We start from the raw sequence: 22,549 nt of genomic DNA, 5'->3' as shown, positions 1-22,549 counted from the left end.
TATTTTGTTGTATTTTATAGAAAATGGTGGGCGTGGCACGCCTTTAACAATGTCTTACAGTTTTAAGAAGAAAATCCATCTAAAGCATCGTGTGCCCCTGTAATGAAAGACAGTTAATAATGTATAGAAGACAAAGGTCCAGCTCTTCGTTCTCCAACTCAATATTATATTGATGTTCAAAATTCACATTATCACAAGAGCTTTCATCCTCACCCGCCGTGGTGGCGTCGGGATTTGATTAGCCCTCTAATAGGCCCAAAACCTCAAATGGAAGACACATTTTCTGTTGCTATATTCTTCTATATAAATTCACTAGCGAAAATTATTCACTGCCAGCCACCCCCACTCGATACGACTGTTGCATGCACAGCAGGGAAAGTCGTAAACATCTTCGTTGTGGTCTCGACGACGGCTCCTGGCTCCGGGCTTCTTCTCAGCTTTTATTATCCTCCTCGGGGAGGCTGGAAGGACATGATAGGGATGTCAATTCTATTCAGACAGCGTTGAGAAGCTCTGGATAAATTAGAGTCCTAAAAATGCGGATCAAGATAGTCCAACGTCAGAGGCAATTTTGTCTCTTTTTTGTATTAAATATTTTTATTAAGTATTAGTATAAAAGAAAAGGATAAGATGGGTAAGAAAGGTAAATTAAAGATATTGGTTAGCATGAAATATAGGTTTGAGCACTTTATTTGGTACTTTTCTCTATTTAACTTCTCCAGAACTTACTACTTCAACAGAAGTGTATCCCATCTTTGTCCTGACACACTTTTGATTTATTTTTCCGATTTGACTTTTAATGAACTTTAGTTTATATACTCCAAGTTGGTAAAGCACTCTCCGGCGCTGGAAGTCTCTGTAAACAGTTTCAGCCACTAAACTTTGACATTTTAGTGGCCATTCGGGAACTTATTTTTAAGAACGGGGTACTTGGCGGCGCTTGTTGCTCACTTGAGTCATAACGCTCATACGCCTTGTTGCACAAGTCGCATAAAGATGATGGCATATTTTTCGGTTTAGTGCGAGCCACTTAATAGACCACAAAACGCAGCCAAAGCCTCATAAAGCAGCAAAGCACACTCGTACAGAGGCCCAATACACTGGCACACTCGCACAACGAGCGCGTGTACAAACAGTAACAGCAACAGCAACCAGCAAATGGCCACAAATGACACGTTTGGTGTTAAATGGAGGTCGTCCGGCTCGCATACAGAGTTGCTACAGCACATGTATTGGTGTCGAGCCTGGCTGCATTACTGTGTCCTTCTGTGAGTAGCTGTGTCGCTGTGCCGCAGGTACAGCTAAATTGTTTGTACAACATGCATGTAGAACAAGCATAAATCCCAACCACAGCCACATCACATCCTCAACCACATCCACACACACAAGCTCGCAGGCGAGACAAACTGGGCCCAAACCAGCTGGCAATTAAAGCCGCTGAGCTTGAGCTTACCCACACACGCACCCACAACCTCGTACAGGTAAATCCCATTGTGATGGCCCTCATCAAACAGTTGGTATTTGTTTTCCCTGTGTTACCCATTCCCAGACCCATTCCCATAATCGACTTAACCATTGCGACTATAAATCAATGGGCATTTGCGTCCAGTGTCGGACGTTTTGTTAAATTTTACAAAGCGGCTTTGCTATACAGGTAAAAAAAAAACGTAATTGATGCTATTGATATTATTTTTGTTGTATATTTAATGCCTGCTCGTAAATATTTTATAGGGAATTTTTAATACAAAGTTTGTAATATTTTAAACTGTTACTTTTTTGACACAAAACTGTATAAAATGCAGTTTGTAAAAATTATATGGTATGAAAAAGCATAAAAATGACATTTTTATCACATTTTCAAATAGTTTGTGGACTCTTGTTTTTATTAAAATCCAATTGTTTTTACTGTACTAGTGACATCGCGGCTGTTGAATTTATGTTAACCAAAAGCCTTTCTCAATGTTTGCCTTGGCTGCGCCACTGGATGTGTCCTGCTGCTGCCGCTGTTGCTAATGAGCTGTAACCAAAGGCAACAGAAGCGACCACGAGCCAAGCCAGCAATACAGTTACAGCAAATTGAATTCTACAATAACTACAGCCACGGCAGACACACATGAGAAAGCCCGCCGGCCGTCAATCACACTCATACACACACCGCGGCAAACTTTGGAGAAAGGACCTGATGAGGGGGATGAGGTGAAGCAATGTGTCGTGAGCTGTCGCCATTGTGACTTTTATTGCAGGAGGCAGTTGGCGTTCCTGTTGCCGGTCCTGCTACTGCCACTGTTTTCACTGCAATTATCAGCTGTAGCTGACACCTATACCAATACAAAAACATTTAAAAAAAACTAATTACCTACAAGAAAAATATGTTAAGAATATAATTCTCAAAATTCAGAGCTAAATAAATAATTATAAAATAGTAGGCCATTTTGGTACGTTCTAGTTTTTTTTTACATATGAAAATTTATCTATGAATTTAAAATTGATAATTTTTTTCATTGCAAGTCCATGTGCTCACGAAGACAATTTGTCTCGGGCCCACAAAGGTTCTACGGGCAGAGAAAGGACGGAGAAACAGGAGCTGGCAACTTTAATTGCACAGAACAAAAAACCAGGCTGAGAAAAAACATTGCACTATGTGCCAAAGGGCTAACACAGGGACTGAGGTCTGAGGGCAGGAAAAGGGACTGAGGGCTTAAAAGTAAAAGCCAAATAGCAAAGCTTTCTTTCTTTTCGCACTTGTTGGGAAACACGGTTAACTCAGCGTTGCCAGATAACTAAACACATTTAAGAAAAAAAACATTGTTCTAAAATGTCGGCATAAGCACATTGTGAACAATTATCATTTATTATTGCCAACAATTAAAATTACGCTAAATTTGTTTGTAATGGAGATTACAGCTACTTATTGAGCATATGTGTCTCTTGATATATCTTTGGGCATTTGCCGATTTGTTACGTTAGATTTTGAAATTAATTAACAATTAAACGGGAGTAATGTTTAAAAATTACATGAACAATTTGAATGACTTTCGGTGGGAGTGGTTCCATCCTTGTTGCAAAAGTCACACTTAATGATAACCGCAGATGGATTAGCAATCGCCGGCTCCGATACGCAAGTCCTTTTCTTGGAAAAGTTCGGCATTGCTTGATCAGTTACACGCTTTCATCAGTGCCGTTGTTATTCACATATGCTATATTATTTCTGTATTCTTTAAGACGACGGTTGTATTCGCTCCTCGCCTTAGCCGCCTTCTTCTTCCACAAAGACTTTTTCTCATCGGACATCTGACGCCATATTTTGCCGCCTAGGGATGCTACCTCTGTCGCCTTATAGTTGGGGTGTATTTTCTTGATCCTTCGGCGCCCGCAAGTACTCATCCAGATCAAAAAGGAACCCATTGGTTTTTTTGGGGGAGGTCCACACCGAGAAGCCATTGCTTATCTAGGTAAAAAAAAAAATATTCACATTTCACAAATTATTTTTATGCCGTTTCAAAACTTACTTCAAAAAATTTAGATCGTTAATAAAATAAAATTGGGTATACTTTTTCGTTGTGACCTCAAAAAGTGTAAAACTGTCGTGTTGACTCTATGAAATCTCACAACAGACTGAATATTTTATGAGGCTCTCTAAACTACCCAAAATCAGTTGGATGAAATGGACTACTAGATTGAAACATTTTTTAGTTTCGCAGATTAGTTGATTTAATCTTTATTCTTTATTATCCTTATGTTTCGATAAACTCTCAAGGAATTTTCGGCATTAAAGTTTGCTTAAGAAAGTTTTTCGCTTAAATCTGGAGGTAACGTTTTAAACAATTTTCGGGCTCCAGGAGCAATAGCTTATTTTTAAAAAATATCATAAAATTTACTATTTTCAAAGAGGGCTAAGCAAGCGGAAACTTTTTATCAAATCATTAAAACCATAAAGTTATCAAAAAACTATTATAAACCTGCCTAAGATTGAATTTTAGGTATTATTTTTTTTTTTCAAATGTATTATTTGAATTTTAAATTTTGAATATATTATTAATATTTTTGGAGAAGGAAATAATAAATGAAATACAATTTGAATATGTAAAAATTTCTTGAACTTTTTACACGATTATTTACATGAAGCGAATTGACAAAAGTGCGTCATGGTCACTCTGAAATCAATCGAAAAGTGAGTCAGGCGGTTCTCGTGCGGTTTCCAGTATTTGATTTATCTCGTTTTTTATTAAAAGTCGCCAAAACACAGAAGAAAATGTCGACCCTGGCCACTCCTTTGTCCATTGCCGGCACCCGTCAATCGGGCGCCTCTGTGCGCACTCAGAACGGTAAGAAACTGATGCATTTGGCAACAGCTGCACAGCGTCGACCGGCGGAGCACGTTTCTTGCTGATCTAATGGTCACACGCCGGGAAGAATGTTCGGGAACAAAAGAGACATGGGCTTTTTCGACGGGATTGTAGTTTTTCCTTAAGATATTCCTGACCTTCAAACTGAAGAAAACCTCAATTTCATCAAAACATGACAAAGTGAGGTTATGACTAAAGGATATTTTCCCCTCTTCCTGTAGTTATGGCTGCCTTGTCCATATCCAACATCGTAAAGAGTTCCCTGGGACCGGTAGGTCTGGACAAAATGCTGGTGGACGATATTGGCGATGTTACAGTGACGAACGATGGCGCCACCATTCTGCGCCTACTGGAGGTGGAGCACCCGGCTGCCAAGTAAGAGATTCATGTGACATTCTTTTTGCAAAAAAAACTAATTTTGTTTCTTTCAGAGTTCTGGTTGAGCTGGCTCAGCTGCAGGACGAAGAGGTTGGCGATCGCACCACTTCCGTGGTCATTCTGGCCGCTGAGCTGCTGAAAAACGCCGACGAACTGGTCAAGCAGAAGATCCACCCAACCTCGATCATTTCGGGATACCGTATTGCCTGTAAAGAAGCCTGCAAATACATCTCAGAGCACTTGACCGCCCCTGTTGACGAGCTCGGTCGCGACTCCCTGATCAAATTTGCCAAGACCTCGATGAGCTCAAAGATTATCGGTGCCGATTGCGAGTTCTTCTCCGCCATGGTTGTCGATGCCGCCCAGTCTGTGAAGATCACGGATCCCAGAGGTCAGACTGCCTACTCGATAAAAGCCATTAACGTGTTGAAGGCGCATGGAAAGTCGGCTCGCGAATCTGTCTTGATTCCGGGTTACGCTCTCAACTGCACCATCGCCTCGCAGCAAATGCCGAAGAAGATTGTCAACGCGAAGATTGCCTGCCTGGACTTCTCGCTGCAGAAGACCAAGATGAAGATGGGCGTCCAGGTGCTCATCAATGATCCTGACAAGCTTGAGGCCATTCGCGCTCGCGAGTTGGATATCACCAAGGAGCGCATCAACATGATCCTGGGTACAGGAGTCAATGTGGTGCTGGTGAGCGGTGGTGTCGATGATCTCTGCATGAAGTACTTTGTGGAGGCGGGTACCATGGCAGTGCACCGTGTAAAGAAGAGTGATCTGAAGATCATTGCCAAGGCCACGGGAGCCGCTTTCCTTACCTCGCTTACTAACATGGACGGTGAAGAGAGCTTCGATGCCTCGATGGTGGGAGAGGCCGCCGAAGTGGCTCAGGAGCGCATCTGCGATGATGAGCTTATTCTCATTAAGGGCACCAAAGCTCGGTATGTGGTTTAAAGGAAAATATTCAAGAACAGTTTATAATTTGTTTATTTTAATGCAGTGCCGCTTCCTCCATTATCCTGCGTGGTCCCAATGACTTCTACTGTGATGAAATGGAGCGTTCTGTACACGATGCCCTGTGTGTTGTGAAGCGCGTTCTGGAGAGCAAAAAGGTTGTGGCCGGCGGCGGCTGTGTAGAAGCTGCCCTCTCCATTTACCTGGAAAACTTTGCCACATCACTGGCCTCTCGCGAACAGTTGGCCATTACCGAGTTCGCCAAATCGCTGCTCGTCATTCCCAAGACTCTGTCCGTGAATGCGGCCAAGGATGCCACAGATCTGGTGGCTAAGTTGCTTTCCTATCACAACTCCAGCCAGACCAAACCAGAGCACGCCGAGCTCAAGTGGACCGGCCTGGATCTGATCGAGGGTGTGGTTCGCGACAACAAGAAGTCGGGCGTGCTGGAGCCGGCCATGTCCAAGATCAAGATCACCCAGCTCTCACAGGAGCGTTGGATCTGACTTGTATAACCGGCCGGATAAGGTTGTTCAGATCTTGAATGGGTGGAAGTTGAAGTACTCTGGCGCCGGAGTGTCAATAGACAACTTTATTTATAGAGTTGAAGCACTCACACACCAGACATTAGAGGGAAACTTCTCAATACTGTGCAGAAATGCCAGTGTTCTGTTCGAAGGCAAACCCTATGAATTTTATTGGCGCTACCACAAGTCCGTGAGTAGAGTACAATGGAGGTCGTTGTGTTCCGCCTTACGTACCCAATTTAGGGAAGAAAGGGACGATGTAGATGTTGAAGAGCTGATTAGAAATAGGAAGCAGAAGACCAATGAGTCTTTCGATAGTTTTTACGAAAGGATATCGGGATTGGTGGACCAATTGGAAGTTCCTTGGTCTGCTCACAAGCTTGTACGTGTCCTAAAGAATAATTTACGCACTGAGATTAGGCACGAAATTCTTAATGTTGAGATCCGAACAGTTCAAGAGCTGAGAGAAACTTGCAGAAGACGCGAGGTTTTCTTGGATGAAGTCAAGAAAATACACGGGTATGCCAAAGCCAGCCCATTCAGGCGAGAGATCTCGGAATTAGTCCAAGATTCGGTTGAGCGAGGCACGCAAGAGACAGAGGTAGTGATAGAGGTATTTTCCTTGGTGTGTTGGAATTGTAGAGAAGAAGGCCACCGATACCAGGACTGTTTGGCCGAAAGGAGAGTTTTCTGTTATGGCTGTGGTGCTCCTAACACATATAAGCCAAGTTGTGTTAAGTGCTCAAAAAACTCCAAAGCCGGCACGTCGAGGCCGCCGTTCAGACCAACGCCCTCGAGTGCCTTACGACATCAAGGGACATCGAGGGAGTAGGGAAAAAGTTGCTTAAAATAGATAATACCATTTCTTTAGATTTACTGGTTAGTAATAATAGTTCTCTTCTTCATCATAAAGTTAATAAATTAAGAAAATCCCCATCTATCCCTAAAATCAATTATTTACCTAGCTTTCAAAAGGGCAAATCGCGTAGTTCAAGGCGCATGAAAACCTTCTGGCAAACCGTGAAGCGTTGCGAACTCGGCCTAGAATACATTTGTGCCAATCCTTATGCAGCTCGAGATCCTCGACCATTTATTCCAGTTCGATTGTTGGATCGCACTGTGTATGGGTTACTTGATTCGGGGGCGTCCATCAGTTGCGTAGGTGGTAGCTTAGCAGCAGAAGTAATGAGAGGAAACGTGCCGATATTTATATTGTACCTTCTCTGAAATACGACCTATACCTCGGGATAGATTTCTGGAAGCATTACGATCTACTTCCTAAAAGTCTAGCGATAGAGGAAGTAGAGTTGGCTGAAGACAAAGCCAGTGATAGCAGCAGTGTCGATACCCATAGTTTATCCGAAGACCAGAAAAGGAAACTATCGGAAGTCATCAATTGTTTTCCATCTTTTACGAAGGAAGGGCTTGGGAAGACTAATCTAATCGCGCATTTTATTGACGTGGGTAGCGCGAAACCCATAAAACAACGTCATTTTCCGGTTTCGCCAGCTGTGGAGAGGGCTATGTATTCCGAAATAGACAGAATGCTCCAATTAGGCGTCATAGAGGAGTCGCAAAGTGCTTGGTCTTCGCCAATAGTTATGGTAACCAAGCCAGGTAAAGTGCGAATTTGCCTTGACTGCCGGAAGGTAAATAGCTACACAGAAAAGGATGCTTACCCCTTGCCGCAGATAAACGGGATTTTGAGTCGACTTCCCAAGGCAGAGTTTATTACTAGTTTAGATTTGAAGGATGCTTATTGGCAGGTACCGTTAGAAGTCAATTCTCGCGATAAAACGGCCTTCACTGTTCCCGGTAGGCCGCTTTATCAATTTAATGTGATGCCCTTCGGTCTGTGCAATGCCACGAGTACTATGTCGAGACTTATGGACAAAGTGGTACCACAGCATTACCGAAATGAAGTGTTCGTTTATTTAGACGACTTATTGGTGGTTTCGTCAAGTTTCGAGACCCATTTGAAGGTACTCAGAGAGTTGGCGGTACACATCAAAAGAGCAGGCTTGACTATCAACGTTAGTAAGAGCCATTTTTGTATGAAACGGGTAAAATACTTGGGCCACATCATTGGTGATGGCGGAATACGCACCGATCCAGAGAAAGTGGCGGCCATCACAGATTTCCCGATTCCGAAAACCCTTCGTGAACTACGAAGCTTTATGGGACTCTGTGGTTGGTACAGAAAGTTTGTTCCGAATTTTGCAGCTCTGTCAGCACCTTTAACAGACCTGATGACGACAAAGCGTAAATTTAGTTTGACCCCTGAAGCAATAAAGGCTTTTCAAGATTTAAAGAAATGTTTAACGGAAGCGCCTGTTCTGTGCAACCCAGATTTCTCTAAGCCCTTCTCAATACATTGCGATGCCAGCAAAAGCGGGGTAGGAGCTGTTTTGGTTCAGGTTTCTGAAGAAGGAGACGAGCGCCCGATTGCGTTCGTGTCGAAAAAGCTGAACAAGGCTCAACGGAACTATACCGTCACGGAGCAAGAGTGTTTGGCAGCGATTGTTGCTCTTAAACATTTCCGAGCGTACGTTGAAGGTCACAGTTTCCAAATTATTACAGATCACGCTTCTCTTAAGTGGCTTATGGCCAATCACGACTTGAATTCTCGAGTGGGTCGGTGGGCGATCGCTTTACAACCATACAAGTTTCGTATCGATCACCGCAAGGGTTCGTTAAACGTGGTTCCAGATTCACTCTCACGAGTCAACGAAGACGAGCTCGCGGCTATAGATCTGCAAGATGGACTACTTGTCGATTTAAACTCTATTCATTTTAAGTCCGTCGGATATAAGGCATTAGTCGACAATGTCAGCGCTAACCAGACAAATTTCCCTGATTTGAAGGTCGATAGTGGGTATTTGTATAGAAAGGCAGAACATCTGACGGGAGAAACTCTTCATGATGAGTATGCTTGGAAACTGTGGATCCCCAAAGAAATGATCCGATAAGTCTTGGTTCGTGCTCATGACAGTCCTTTATGCTCACACGGCGGGATACACAAGACTATTGAGAGGCTTAGGCGATACTACTATTGGCCCGGTTTAGTAAAAGACGTAAGAGCTTATGTGAACGCTTGCGAAGTGTGCAAGTCCACCAAATCACCGAATTGTTCCCTACGTCCGCCGTTAGGAAAAGCTCCGGAAGCCCAAAGGTTTTTCCAGCGACTTTTCATTGACTTCCTCGGACCCTATCCGCGTTCTAGAAGCGGAAATGTTGGCATTTTTATAGTGCTCGATCACTTCTCGAAATATGTATTCCTGAAGCCGGTGAAAAAGATAAACACCGCGGTAATAGTAAACTATCTTGAGAGTGAACTTTTTATGACCTTTGGGGTGCCAGAGACCATTGTTTCAGATAACGGCTCCCAATTTCATGCTGAAGGTTTTAAAAAGCTAATGCAGCAGTACGGAGTAACGCACGTATTAACAGCTGTGCATGCCCCTCAAGCTAACGCTTCGGAACGCGTTAATCGCTCCGTTATTTCAGGGATCAGGGCTTATGTACGTCCTGACCAAAAGGACTGGGATGAGAACTTGATTAGAATTAGTTGTGCCTTGCGTTCCTCTGTGCATTCTAGCATCGGAACGTCTCCGTACTATATGGTCTATGGACAACATATGATCACATCGGGTGCCACATATTTTCTGCTAAGGAAGCTGAACCTGTTCGACGATCGTTCTGTACTTTTCAATCGTCCGGGGTCTTTCGAAATTGTTCATACGGAAGCTAAAAAACGGATGCAGAAGATGCATGATGAAAACGAAAAGAGATATAACCTTCGGACAAATTCAGTATCTTTCAACGTAAGGAACTATAAAATAGCTCCTTAGTGCAGAGCAAATATGTAATCCACCAAAAATTTTAATATACCAGGCCATCGGCCTAAACAAAACAATAGTGAACAGCCACGACACTGGGAATAATCTTTCATTTTCAATTGGTGTAAATTATTAAAAATAAAAAAAAAACAAAAAAAAAAAACTATAAATTCGCCCAGTGTCGGAATTTTATCAACATTTAACCTATAATATGCGATGTTTGCACTGAAACAAAAAAAAAATTGGAAATAAAATTAATTTAAATAGTAAATGAAAATCAAATTTAAACAAATATTGTTCAGAACAGGAAATATATGTAGGTGTAGGTAGAAAAAAAAATTATAAAAACATAAAAAATATACAAAGAAAAAAAAAAAATACAATTATGTAAATCTTAGGAATCTTAGGTCTCTGGAAATTTGTATTAGTTTAAGAAAATAGCTGGTTGACTTCTATTGCAGGTACCCCTCGGGGGATCGATCTTCGTCGTGGAGAGTACACAAAGTGAGTCACTATAAAACAAATCTTGTTCGTTGGTTAATTCATACTCGGCATTCACATTCTAATGATAAAAAAAAGAAAAATATACAAACAAAATTGAAAAACAAAACAACCCCAGCTAAAAGCAAATTAAAGTGAAAAAATTAAAATTTCTTTTATTTGAAAAAAAAACATTTCTAAATTTTACATGATTCCTAATTTCTAAATTTATACCAGCAAAGAAAAAAAATTAAATTGAACAATGAAAACACTGAAGAAAAAAATGAGAACCACAAAAGATATTTTTTTGTCTGTAAGAACGATTAGAAATTTAAGTAAAGCTTATACCTATGTTGTCTACTAGGAAATTTTCTATATATTTTGATAAATGTTAAGCCTTATTAAGATTAAGATCATCTTATACTAAATTGTTTATACCTGCCTAATTTCATGAAATTATTCTGTTCTTTATTCCACCTTAGACATAGAATTTAATTTAGTTTATTAAAAAAAATGAATTTAAACAAAGCTATGGAGTAATTTTTCCGTTAGAACTCTGCCAATGATGATGCGGTCGTAAGGGTACCTAAAGGGATCACGCGAATTAAACTTGGAGCCAGTGATCTTAGGTAGGGTGGGCCACAGACGTAATGACATCAGCGTCTCGTTTTCCGAATTTTCATTTTTTTCTTTCCTTCTCGCAGTGTGATCTATCTTTCTTCTGGAATTAATTTACCTTTTCCCGGTTTCTCTCTTCTATCTACGCTTAAATTGCGTATGTCGTCGCAAGCACGCTCAATTTCTTGATTAATAATAATAGCCAGGGACCAGATCTGAATTAGCAAGACCTCCACCCCCAAAGCCGACGAGCAAAAGCCGGATACTATAGCGCGAAGTCAGATCTGTGTTCAATACTGGGCAACATAAGGTTGCACGTTACAGTATCGATGGTTATTTTCGCTCAGGAACTTTTTCAGAGTTGAGTAAGTATCCTTGTCTGGAGTCATGACGCGAATTGTGTTGTTAGTGCTTGCCTTGTAGGTCACTTCAACATCCCCGCCTAAGAGGTGGGAACTGTCTTTGGAAAGGCCCTTGATGCTGGATACGTCCGGGATAAAAATTGGGGGCGGTTTGATGATTTTCGCCGTTTTTACCGCAGATTGCTTGGTCTTCTTGTCATCTTTTTTCTTCATAACGTCAACCTCCATGTCGCTGACACGATCTTCATCGTCTAAATCAGATAGAATTGCAAGGCTCTCTTTGATATACATTTGTTATGAAATATATATGCCTTATACAAGATATATGCGCTCATAATGAATACAATTATTAATAATAAGATGTTCTTTAGTTCAACATTAATTTTGTTGGACTCGACTTTATTTATTACATTTGCAGTCCACTTGGAGTCCACTCGATTTACATCTACTGAACCCATTTTGGTTGTTTTCTCATATGCTAATATGTTTTTTCTTACGTTAATTGTGTAATTTAATTTGTTATTAATTTGCCATCTATTTTGGCTCATTTATTTTAAAATTTTTTTGGAAGTCTTTCTTTGAAAAATTTCATTGGATAAAAATTGCCTTGTTTGGCCATATTTTTAATAAAATTCTCTCTCTTTTTTTTATTATTTATATTTTTTTAACATAAAGAATCCTGCCTAGTTTTTGTATGGTTTTCAGGCCACACGCTAATTGGGCAACATCAATGGTGCTCAATTGTACAATTATTGTTTGTACTATATAAAGTACTATCGCAGTGCAATTAAAAAAAAATATATGCAACGCACTGCATGTCGTCAGTCGTTCCTTGGTCGTCAGGCGGGGTTGGTGCTGGCTGCAGGTTGTTGTATTTTGATGTGGCACCGGTGCTGGCTTCACAGGTGCATGGCTAGTATAACGGTGAGCGTTCTAGGAAGCGCAGTCGGTCTTCTTTCCGGCCTTGGTTCCGCAGGTGAACTCGCAATAGGGCGATCAGAGTGGTCCCTCGCAGTCGTCTGGGAACTTATTCTTTAACTTCGGTATTTCCTTTTTCGGCGGTAGAGGTAATTTTGGATTATTCTTTGCCATATTTTTAAGTGCAGAATAGGTGGATGTGTGTGTGGCTGTGGTTTGACTTTTTCTTTGTTCGAGAAGTTTTTTTATGTGCTCAACTTCGGCATGAATTTTTACCGAGTGGTCCCAGCTTAATTTACTTCCGCTATTTAGTAGCTTCAATTATTCAGCCTTCTTTGCTTTCAGTCTTTTTAACACTCCACTTTTCTTTGCACACATAAGACTCTACTCACTGCGGCTTCCGTAGGTACAGAAATATTTCCTAAAATTTTTTTTGCATGTACCAATTCTAAATTTGGCGTCGTCTTCTTTTTTTTTTGGAAAGTAGTTTTTGTAGTTTTCGGCATGTAAATTTTTTGGTGTATTTCTAGGTCCTAGTCCTTGGATGTCCTTTGTAATGTTAGCCTTTGTGATCCAGATCCCGTCTAGTGGTAACAGAATGGGTTTTGTTGAATATTTATTACTTCTTAATTTTTTCGATCTTTTAATTTGGAGCAGCCGTTGTTGCCGCTCCAAGCTCCCAAAAGGGAATTCTAAGTCTCGTAGCTGCGCTGCCAACAGCGCAGCCAAAGTGCTACATTGTTGTGATATCGTTGAATTCTATTTCAGACTGCTTTATTGTATGCGAAGCTTACAGACTTGCCAGATTCTTAAAGTACTACATAGGTGTATAGGTGTATAGAATGGAGGAATACAAAATAGATGTGGGATTGACAATATATAACACAAATCTTCCTTTACTTAAGAACGAATAGGATTTTTAGGTTTTCGGAAATACTTGGGATTAAAACGATCTACTTCTTGGTCAACACGACTACTTTGGCACACTGGGATGCCGGATGAAAGTCGTGCTGGTTGTTTTTGCCTTGGTTGTTGGTTCGATGATGTGGAGCTCTTGTGTGGCTCAGGTTCAGAATGACGTTTCTGAACTGTTGACGGAGTTACCGGTTCATCTTCTTCTTGTTGTAGTGGTTGATTTGAAGAGGGCGGAAAATCCGGAATCCAAAAGAACTCTGGACGTTTTTCGATAGAGATGCTTGCTGGGAACTTCGGTCTTAGCTGGTTGAAATGGCGCTTGATATAACCATTTGTGGAGCGAACCATGAAAAGCATTTTTCCAATTGGACGGTCAATAGAGCCTTCAATCCATTTTTCTCCCCTTGCGAGCGTACGAGCATTTGATTTGGGATGTACTTGGTAACCGATGGCTTGGCTTCGACAGGCTGCTCGAAAAGTTGACTTAGTACTGTACGGACTGGACGATCATGGATTAACTCATGGACTCATGGATAATTTGGAGTGAACCTGTATGAAGCAAGGTATTTAGTAACTGCTGCTCGGACTGGTATACCGTCTATGAGGTTTTTCTTGACTGAGAATTTGAACGTCTGACGGAACCGCTCTGCTAATCCATTGGATGCTGTATGAAACGGGGCTGTGGATATGTGTTTAATTCCATGACGTTTGCAGAATTCCTCAAGAGTGTCAGCCGTAAGCGTTGAATCGTTGTCGCTGACCATGGTTTTTGGATATCCTTTGATGGCAAATATCGATGGTAGTGCTGCGATCGTGTTTTCACAGATTAGCCACATGGAATCGAATATTGGGCCGGCAAAATCGTTATGGATTCGCTCCCACGCTGTTGTTGCTGCAGGCCAACTTTGGTATTCTTTTGGAGGAGCAGGATGGTTGCTTTTGCAGATGCTGCATGACTGAGTAAGGCTATTAATGTCTTCGTCGATTGTAGGCCACCAAACATGTTGTCTAGCTAGCTGCTTCATTCGAACAATGCCCCAATGTCCTTCGTGTAACAGATTCAATTACTACACGATTGGCATCTGTGTGTAGTCAAAGCAATTTTTTGTTGAACCTAATGCTTGTCAAGCGTTTTGGATGCGAAAACAATAGGCCTCTCCTTGCATCTTGTTGGATATGCGAAAGGACTACACCAATACCAAGGATGATGCATCCGCCGCTAGGACTAGTGGTAGATTTTTATCGAAATGAGCTAGCTGAGTCGCGTTGATAATATGGGACTTCAAGGCTATAAAAGCTTGATGTTGCGGCCCAAAAAGGTATGCTACATTTTTTCTACGAAGTTGGTTTAAAGGAGCGGCCAACTGAGAATAGTTCGGTATAAACTTCCCTCTCTTTCTTTCAAGCGAACGGTCGTGTTTTTTTTGTGCGCACTGCGTTTATGACAAATATTGGTAAACCGGTGTTTACATACTTTGTGAATTAAATCTTGTGAATCTTAACAATCTTAAAGCCTAAACCGTATCGCTTCGCGAGTGCTGTGGTATATTTGGAGTCGAATTAATAATTTGTCCAAATTCTATTCTAAGCATAGCTCAGCTCTGCTTCTTCCCCGGCTTATCTCTATTTCTGCATTTTTCTTTTGCACTCTTTCAAAGCTCCCGCTTCGGCTTCTTGTTTGGCACAGTAGTTCAAGGTATTGTGTTTTTTAACTTTTTAAATATTAATTTTTGTTTTATTAAATAAAAAAAAATAAATAAATAAAATGGAATTTAAACTGGTCTGTGCCATTAAGTCTTGTAACAAGACAATTTCCACATCCCAGCCTAGCATCCATTGCTGGTTATGTGAAAACGTCGTGCACGCCAAGTGTGCCGGTTTCACTGCATCAGTTTCGGAAGCCATTTCCCGTAGGTCTGGGATACATTATGGATGTGAAAATTGTCGTGCTGTGCAAGGCGAAATAAGGTCGTTCATGAGACAGACCAAAAATGGATTTAAAGAGCTGATCACTGGTTTTCGTAAAATCAATGACCAGCTCTGTGCGCTTGACACTCAATTTAGTGGCCTTCAGCTGCTAAATGAGTCCCCTAAGCGTAAGAAATCCGCTGTTTCTGATCCGCCTCAGCCTGCTCAGCCGACATTAATGCAGCCGCTTATATCTCTGGCCACCCCAAGGGCTAGAACTGAGAAAAATTCGTCAGAATTTCTCAGGGATAATGAGCAATTGTCTGATATGTCCGCCATGGCATCCCTTCAAGTGATGCCACAGGTCCTAGGGAACGAAACCCCTATTAGAGTCACCCAAAAGGGTATTCCACAGTCCGGACCACCGGCACCGACTGATGCTGCAGTTCTTGTACCTGCGACACCAAAACCCTTACAGGTGATTCCTCCATCGAAACATATATTTGTTTCTCGGCTTGCCCCTGATACTTCAGAGATTGATATCTCGGCTTATATCAAAGCCAAAACTAAAGCCGATATAAAGGTGGAGGACATACAAAAATTTAAAAATAATTATACAAGGCGCAGGTCTTCTTTCAAGATTCGTGTGCCCGCGCTGATGTTCAAGACGATTTGTTCTCCCAGTTTTTGGCCAGAGAATCTTTTCGTCCAAGAACATCAGCCTAGTTCCGTGAAAAAAAAGTTAATAAACCAGTGGGAGTGAGACTTCCCAATATCGGAACCACTGACCAACCCTCCACCTCTTCTTTGGCCACTAACCCAAAAAACTAGTTTCCTCACTAACTCTTACCTATCAGAATACTAGGGGGCTACGTAGCCAACTCCCCAAGCTATATTCTGATAGTTCTTTCTTTGCATCCCATATAATAGCATTTACAGAAACTTGGTTAAATCCGGAGATCTTTAGCTCCGAAGTTTTTCCAAGTAAGTAAACCACTTTTGACGGGATCGATCTCAGCGAAGAGGAGGTGGAGTCCTCATTTCGGTAGACTCTACTTTTGCTTCTGAAGAGGTGAAATCCCAAGAGTTTAATTTGGAGCAGCCGTTGTTGCTGCTCCAAGCTCCCAAAAGGGAATTCTAAGTCTCGTAGTTGCGCTGCCAACAGCGCAGCCAAAGTGCTACATTGTTGTGATATCGTTGTATTCTATTTCAGACTGCTTTATTGTATGGGAAGCTTACAGACTTGCAAGATTCTTAAAGTACTACATAGGTGTATAGGTGTATAGAATGGAGGAATACAAAATAGATGTGGGATTGACAATATATAACACAAATCTTCCTTTACTTAAGAACGAATAGGATTTTTAGGTTTTCGGAAATACTTGGGATTAAAACGATCTACTTCTTGGCCAACACGACTACTTTGGCAAACTGGGATGCCGGATGAAAGTCGTGCTGGTTGTTTTTGCCTTGGTTGTTGGTTCGATGATGTGGAGCTCTCGTGTGGCTCAGGTTTAGAATGACGTTTCTGAACTGTTGACGGAGTTACCGGTTCATCTTCTTCTTGTTGTAGTGGTTGATTTGAAGAGGGCGGAAAATCCGGAATCCAAAAAAACTCTGGACGTTTTTCGATGGAGATGCTTGCTGGGAACTTCGGTTTTAGATGGTTGAAATGGCGCTTGATATAACCATTTGTGGTGCGAACCATGAAAAGCATTTTTCCAATTGGACGGTCAATAGAGCCTTCAATCCATTTTTCTCCCCTGGCGAGCGTACGAGCATTTGATTTGGGATGTACTTGGTAACCGATTGCTTGGCTTCGACAGGCTGCTCGAAAAGTTGACTTAGTACTGTACGGACTGGACGATCATGGATTAACTCATGGACTCATGGATAATTTGGAGTGAACCTGTATGAAGCAAGGTATTTAGTAACTGCTGCTCGGACTGGTATACCGTCGTTGAGGTTTTTCTTGACTGAGAATTTGAACGTCTGACAGATCCGCTCTGCTAATTTATTGGATGCTGTATGAAACGGGGCTGTGGATATGAGTTTAATTTCATGACGGTTGCAGAATTCCTCAAGGGTGTCAGCCGTAAGCGTTGAATCGTTGTCGCTGACCATGGTTTTTGGATATCCTTCGATGGCGAATATCGATGGTAGTGCTGCGATCGTGTTTTCACAGATTAGCCACATGGAATCGAATATTGGGCCGGCAAAATCGTTATGGATTCGCTCCCACGTTGTTGTTGCTGCAGGCCAACTTTGGTATTCTTTTGGAGTAGCAGGATTGTTGCTTTTGCAGATGCTGCATGACTGAGTAAGGCTATTAATGTCTGCGTCGATTGTAGGCCACCAAACATGTTGTCTAGCTAGCTGCTTCATTCGAACAATGCCCCAATGTCCTTCGTGTAACAGATTCAATTACTACACGATTGGCATCTGTGTGTAGTCAAAGCAATTTTTTGTTGAACCTAATGCTTGTCAAGCGTTTTGGATGCGAAAACAATAGGCCTCTCCTTGCATCTTGTTGGATATGCGAAAGGACTACACCAATACCAAGGATGATGCATCCGTCGCTAGGACTAGTGGTAGATTTTTATCGAAATGAGCTAGCTGAGTCGCGTTGATAATATGGGACTTCAAGGCTATAAAAACTTGTTGTTGCGGCCCAAAAAGGTATGCTACATTTTTTCTACGAAGTTGGTTTAAAGGAGCGGCCAACTGAGAATAGTTCGGTATAAACTTCCCTCTCTTTCTTTCAAGCGAACGGTCGTGTTTTTTTTGTGCGCACTGCGTTTATGACAAATATTGGTAAACCGGTGTTTACATACTTTGTGAATTAAATCTTGTGAATCTTAACAATCTTAAAGCCTAAACCGTATCGCTTCGCGAGTGCTGTGGTATATTTGGAGTCGAATTAATAATTTGTCCAAATTCTATTCCAAGCATAGCTCAGCTCTGCTTCTTCCCCGGCTTATCTCTATTTCTGCATTTCTCTTTTGCACTCTTTCAAAGCTCCCGCTTCGGCTTCTTGTTTGGCACAGTGGTTCAAGGTATTGTGTTTTTTAACTTTTTAAATATTCATTTTTGTTTTATTAAATACAAAAAATAAATAAATAAAATGGAATTTAAACTGGTCTGTGCCATTAAGTCTTGTAACAAGACAATTTCCACATCCCAGCCTAGCATCCATTGCTGGTTATGTGAAAACGTCGTGCACGCCAAGTGTGCCGGTTTCACTGCATACATATAATAGCATTTACAGAAACTTGGTTAAATCCGGAGATCTTTAGCTCCGAAGTTTTTCCAAGAAAGTACACCACTTTTTGACGGGATCGATCTCAGCGAAGAGGAGGTGGAGTCCTCATTTCGGTAGACTCTACTTTTGCTTCTGAAGAGGTGAAATCCCAAGAGTTTAATTTGGAGCAGCCGTGGTTGCCGCTCCAAGCTCCCAAAAAGGAATTCTAAGTCTCGTAGCTGCGCTGCCAACAGCGCAGCCAAAGTGCTACATTGTTGTGATATCGTTGAATTCTATTTCAGACTGCTTTATTGTATGCGAAGCTTACAGACTTGCCAGATTCTTAAAGTGCTACATAGGTGTATAGGTGTATAGAGTGGAGGAATACAAAATAGATGTGTAGCGGGGACCGAAGACGGTTTTGTTTAACTTAGCCGAAATTCAGATAACCAAATTCTGTCGGACAAAAGCTGAATGATTTAGCACTATTTTTACTACTATTTTTACTACTATTTCTTGTAGTAATAGTAGCAATAGTAATTAACTAATATTTGGTATTTTTTTTAACCATCTATGGTATTACTAAAGTGTTGTTAAGCGTGGGCGCAAATGCAGCTGTTAATGCAGTTGCAATTTTTTCCTGAGCCGTCGGCACATGTTTTCTGAATATCGGATTTGAATTTCTTTCCTAATTGGACCACACACCCAGAAGGAAGTAAAAACTGTGTCGCTGGGATAGAACTCCCTACCCACAAAGTGAGCATCACCCACCGACAGACGATCGATTAAATTTTGGCGAGCCGGACTTAAAAGTTCCGAGCTGCTGTGTGTGCGTGTAAGTTTAGTTGTGCCAGCGCGGTGCGCTTGTTTAATTAACGGAGTGGTTTTAGTTGCAGAGGACAGACTCTTTTGTTGACGAATTAATATTGTGGACTATTGCCCATTATTGGCCCAGGCCCGGGCCAAAATATTCTACGAGAGTATTCTACAAGTCGTGTACAACCTCACTGCGAGCCAGCTAACCACGGAACGTTGGCCAAGAGGGGACGTTCTCCCGGACAGTCTTGCTGGGGCATATCGTCAGATAGTGCCCCAGGCGGAAGAGTGAGGAGAATTGAAATAAAGACCGCCACTAAAAAAGTGAACAGACCCAAGCCATCAGGTTATGTCGCGAAATTATAAGATTGAGTGCTGAAAATTTGTTAACAACTGGCGGACCTCGACTAGATAAGGTGTATATAGACCCAAAAGATCGAGAGATGCGGGGAAAATCTTCAGTTTTAGTGTGATCATAGGCCCAAGAAAGTTTTCCGAGCAACGGAGATAGGCTGCGCCGCCATTTCTCTTGTTGGCCTAGGTCATCGACCTCACCGTTAGTGATCGAGTAAAACCTCACTTTCACGTGCCCAGTTATGTCGCTCTCTCCGGGTCATTACATTCTCGCTACCGCTACATGCAGCATTTAGTAGTTTCCATTTAATTTAAAAATCACTATTTCTACTAAGTGGCCACGACTCCCAATTATAAGTGAAAGAATCTAATATTACATTTTGTTTGAGTGGATCTAAAAGTTTTCTTTGGAGAGCTTTCTGCCACTCGGATTCAACCATCCAATTATAATTCACGTTTTTTTTTTTTATTTCTTAAATTAGTAATTAATTAAATCTACGATAATGGAACTAAAATAAGAGCCAATGTTAAATTTAGTGCTTTCTATGTAAGGAACAAGTTGTCCACTGGGTTTATTTGTACATTTTAAAGTCAGCCATAATTTCCAAATTTGCTAGTAACTATGGCAGCTAGCCAAGCGCTGCATTTGTTTCAGCCACTCCACCGAGAAAGATCGATCTTTCGTCGTTGGACTAAAAATCTGTGAGTTACCCCAAATTTTTATGGTCTTTAATTACTTTAGCTACTTTACAAAGAAATAAACCCCAGTAATAACTGCCAATTTATTATTATTTTTACAAGTATTGAATTTTCTATCTATTTTTGAATATCCATTAAATAAGCTCGTATATTAAAAGTAAAGTAAAGCATAAAACCATTAGCATCCATTGGCACGATTTGAAAACTGAATTCATTCTAAAATATTAAATATTGAAATTGTTAAAGTTTAATTTTCTTTTAAAACAAGTATTATTATGTTAAGTCCTTCTGAATTATTATATACACTTTTTATTATTAAACCCTTTGAATTGAATTTTCAATACCTGTAATTATTTCTAAAAATCAAGGATGGAAGGTTTATTTTCGTTTTTGAAGAATAAAACCATGAACGTTTAAAATCTCAAGGGACTGAACTCAGCTGATGTCTGCCCGGATGTAGGGTGTTAAAGGGATCACCAGAGCGATGCTCTAGCGGCCGGTGATCATAGGTAGGGTGGGCAGTTAGCAAGCACATCAACACCAGTGTCTTGCCAAATGAATAGTCTTCTCTTTGTCTGTCCTTTCTTTCCGTCCTTCCGAATTTATTCCTCCGAACTCTTCCGGTTCAGTCCTACTTTCATTTAGTTTGTCGCAAGCACGCTCAATTCTGGATTTAATAGTAATAATGTGTAGTGAGTGATAGAGTCCGTCCAAGCAAGACCACCACCCCCAAAGCCGACGAGCAGTAGCCGGACCCTATAGCGTGCCCCGCTAGCACAGACTCTTCCAATCCGTCCACACCGTACCGTTGCACATTACAGATATAATTCATTATTATTATTAAAGAAAGTGGCGCCCAACGTGGGGCCTTAATGGAAAATGCTATTCATTGAGACTCACGGGAGGATAAATTCAAAATTCTTTTGTATTTCATTTTAAAATCATTTTTCTACACTAACAAAATATTCCTTGAGTTTCAATTTTGTCCTGGAATACAGCTTATGGATAGTTGATATTCGTAGCTGTCCGAAAATAGATATTCAAGGAAATTTTCCTCAACATTAGAAGAAATGACAAGATGTCGCTTAGACGGAGGAATACAGAGGTAGCGGAGCTTAGGCCGAACCCTGTCCCGCTTTTAAAACATTGAGTCATTTAACTAGCCACCTAATTTTAAATAGAAAGACGTGATCATACTGAACTGTACGGAAAATCGAGGCGTTACTTGCGAGAGATGCTCGATCCAGAATAAGTTGTCACAATTTCTATTTGTTTCCCTCTCTCGGGGCATTTCACTTCTATAAGTCGCGACCTGGAATACGGAATTGGCTTAGAACAGGCCACCGTCCAAGGCCGACTTAAAGGTAGTAGCTGCTTCCCTTGAATTAGATTTCAATCTTTTCGAAATTTAATTCTACAAAATTTTATTATTTCCAAAGAAGACTAACAAAAAATTATGCCCTACGATGGGTGACATCCAGCAAGAGTTCAGTTTAAGTATCTTTCAATATCTAAGAAAAGAAATTTTCCCGAATATACCTTTTATTATTTTGTTATATTATTCTTCTTATTATATCGTTATTCTTTTTACAATTTGTCTTTGCCATAATATCGTTATATTTGGTTATAATTTTTTTGGGTTACAATTACAAAAGCTTTGGGTTACAGTTTTGTTACCTCGTTAGACCAGAATTTTTTTTCAATTTTTTTTATGCTATGTGTTAACAGGAATGTTAAAATTTAAGCGTGTTAGTAAATGCTGGCTATCTACATCCCCGTTAATAAGGTTATGCAGAAAAACTACACCGAGCATTGTCCCACGATTTGTTAAGCTAGGTAAGTTTATGAGTAAGAGTCTACTACTATAAGATGGAAGTTGAAGATTTGCATCCCAGTTTAGACCCCTAAGTGAAAAAGTTAGGAAATTCTTTTGTACGGATTCTATGCGGTCCTTATGTACTCCATATTGGGGACTCCAGACACATGAACCGTACTCCAGTATAGGACGGACCAAAGAAATGAATAGTGTTTTGGTTATATAGGGGTCATTAAATTCTTTTGACCACCTTTTGATAAAACCAAGGACTCCTTTAGCCTTATTAACCATTAAGGAAATATGGTCGGCAAATTTAAGTTTGATGTCTAATAGGATGCCGAGATCATTAACCTGGGTTAATTTTTCTAAGGCAAT

General features: G+C 40.9%; 1 protein-coding gene and 2 long non-coding RNA genes across 3 annotated transcripts; 2 read left to right on the top strand and 1 right to left on the bottom strand.

Moving 5' to 3' along the window:
* Positions 1–2,881: 2,881 nt before the first annotated feature.
* On the bottom strand, positions 2,882–3,987 carry LOC138927723 (uncharacterized). Its single transcript, XR_011444191.1, has 2 exons — positions 3,510–3,987; positions 2,882–3,448 (listed from the first exon to the last, which is right to left on the bottom strand). It is a non-coding gene; the product is annotated as an uncharacterized lncRNA (long non-coding RNA).
* A 157-nt stretch (positions 3,988–4,144) lies between these two features.
* Positions 4,145–7,009, top strand: LOC138927722 (T-complex protein 1 subunit alpha-like). The gene is made up of 4 exons (XM_070282866.1): positions 4,145–4,325; positions 4,568–4,721; positions 4,778–5,668; positions 5,728–7,009. Exons 1-4 carry the CDS (start codon positions 4,253–4,255, stop codon positions 6,185–6,187), a joined length of 1,578 nt encoding a protein of 525 aa, XP_070138967.1. The 5' UTR covers positions 4,145–4,252; the 3' UTR covers positions 6,188–7,009.
* Positions 7,010–19,079: 12,070 nt separating this feature from the next.
* On the top strand, positions 19,080–19,413 carry LOC138927724 (uncharacterized). Its single transcript, XR_011444192.1, has 2 exons — positions 19,080–19,324; positions 19,380–19,413. It is a non-coding gene; the product is annotated as an uncharacterized lncRNA (long non-coding RNA).
* Positions 19,414–22,549: the final 3,136 nt, after the last annotated feature.

Source organism: Drosophila bipectinata, unplaced genomic scaffold (assembly GCF_030179905.1).
Source record: "Drosophila bipectinata strain 14024-0381.07 unplaced genomic scaffold, DbipHiC1v2 scaffold_71, whole genome shotgun sequence".
Classification (NCBI taxonomy): Eukaryota; Metazoa; Arthropoda; class Insecta; order Diptera; family Drosophilidae; genus Drosophila; species Drosophila bipectinata.
This window is presented reverse-complemented; position numbering and strand designations above follow the sequence as displayed.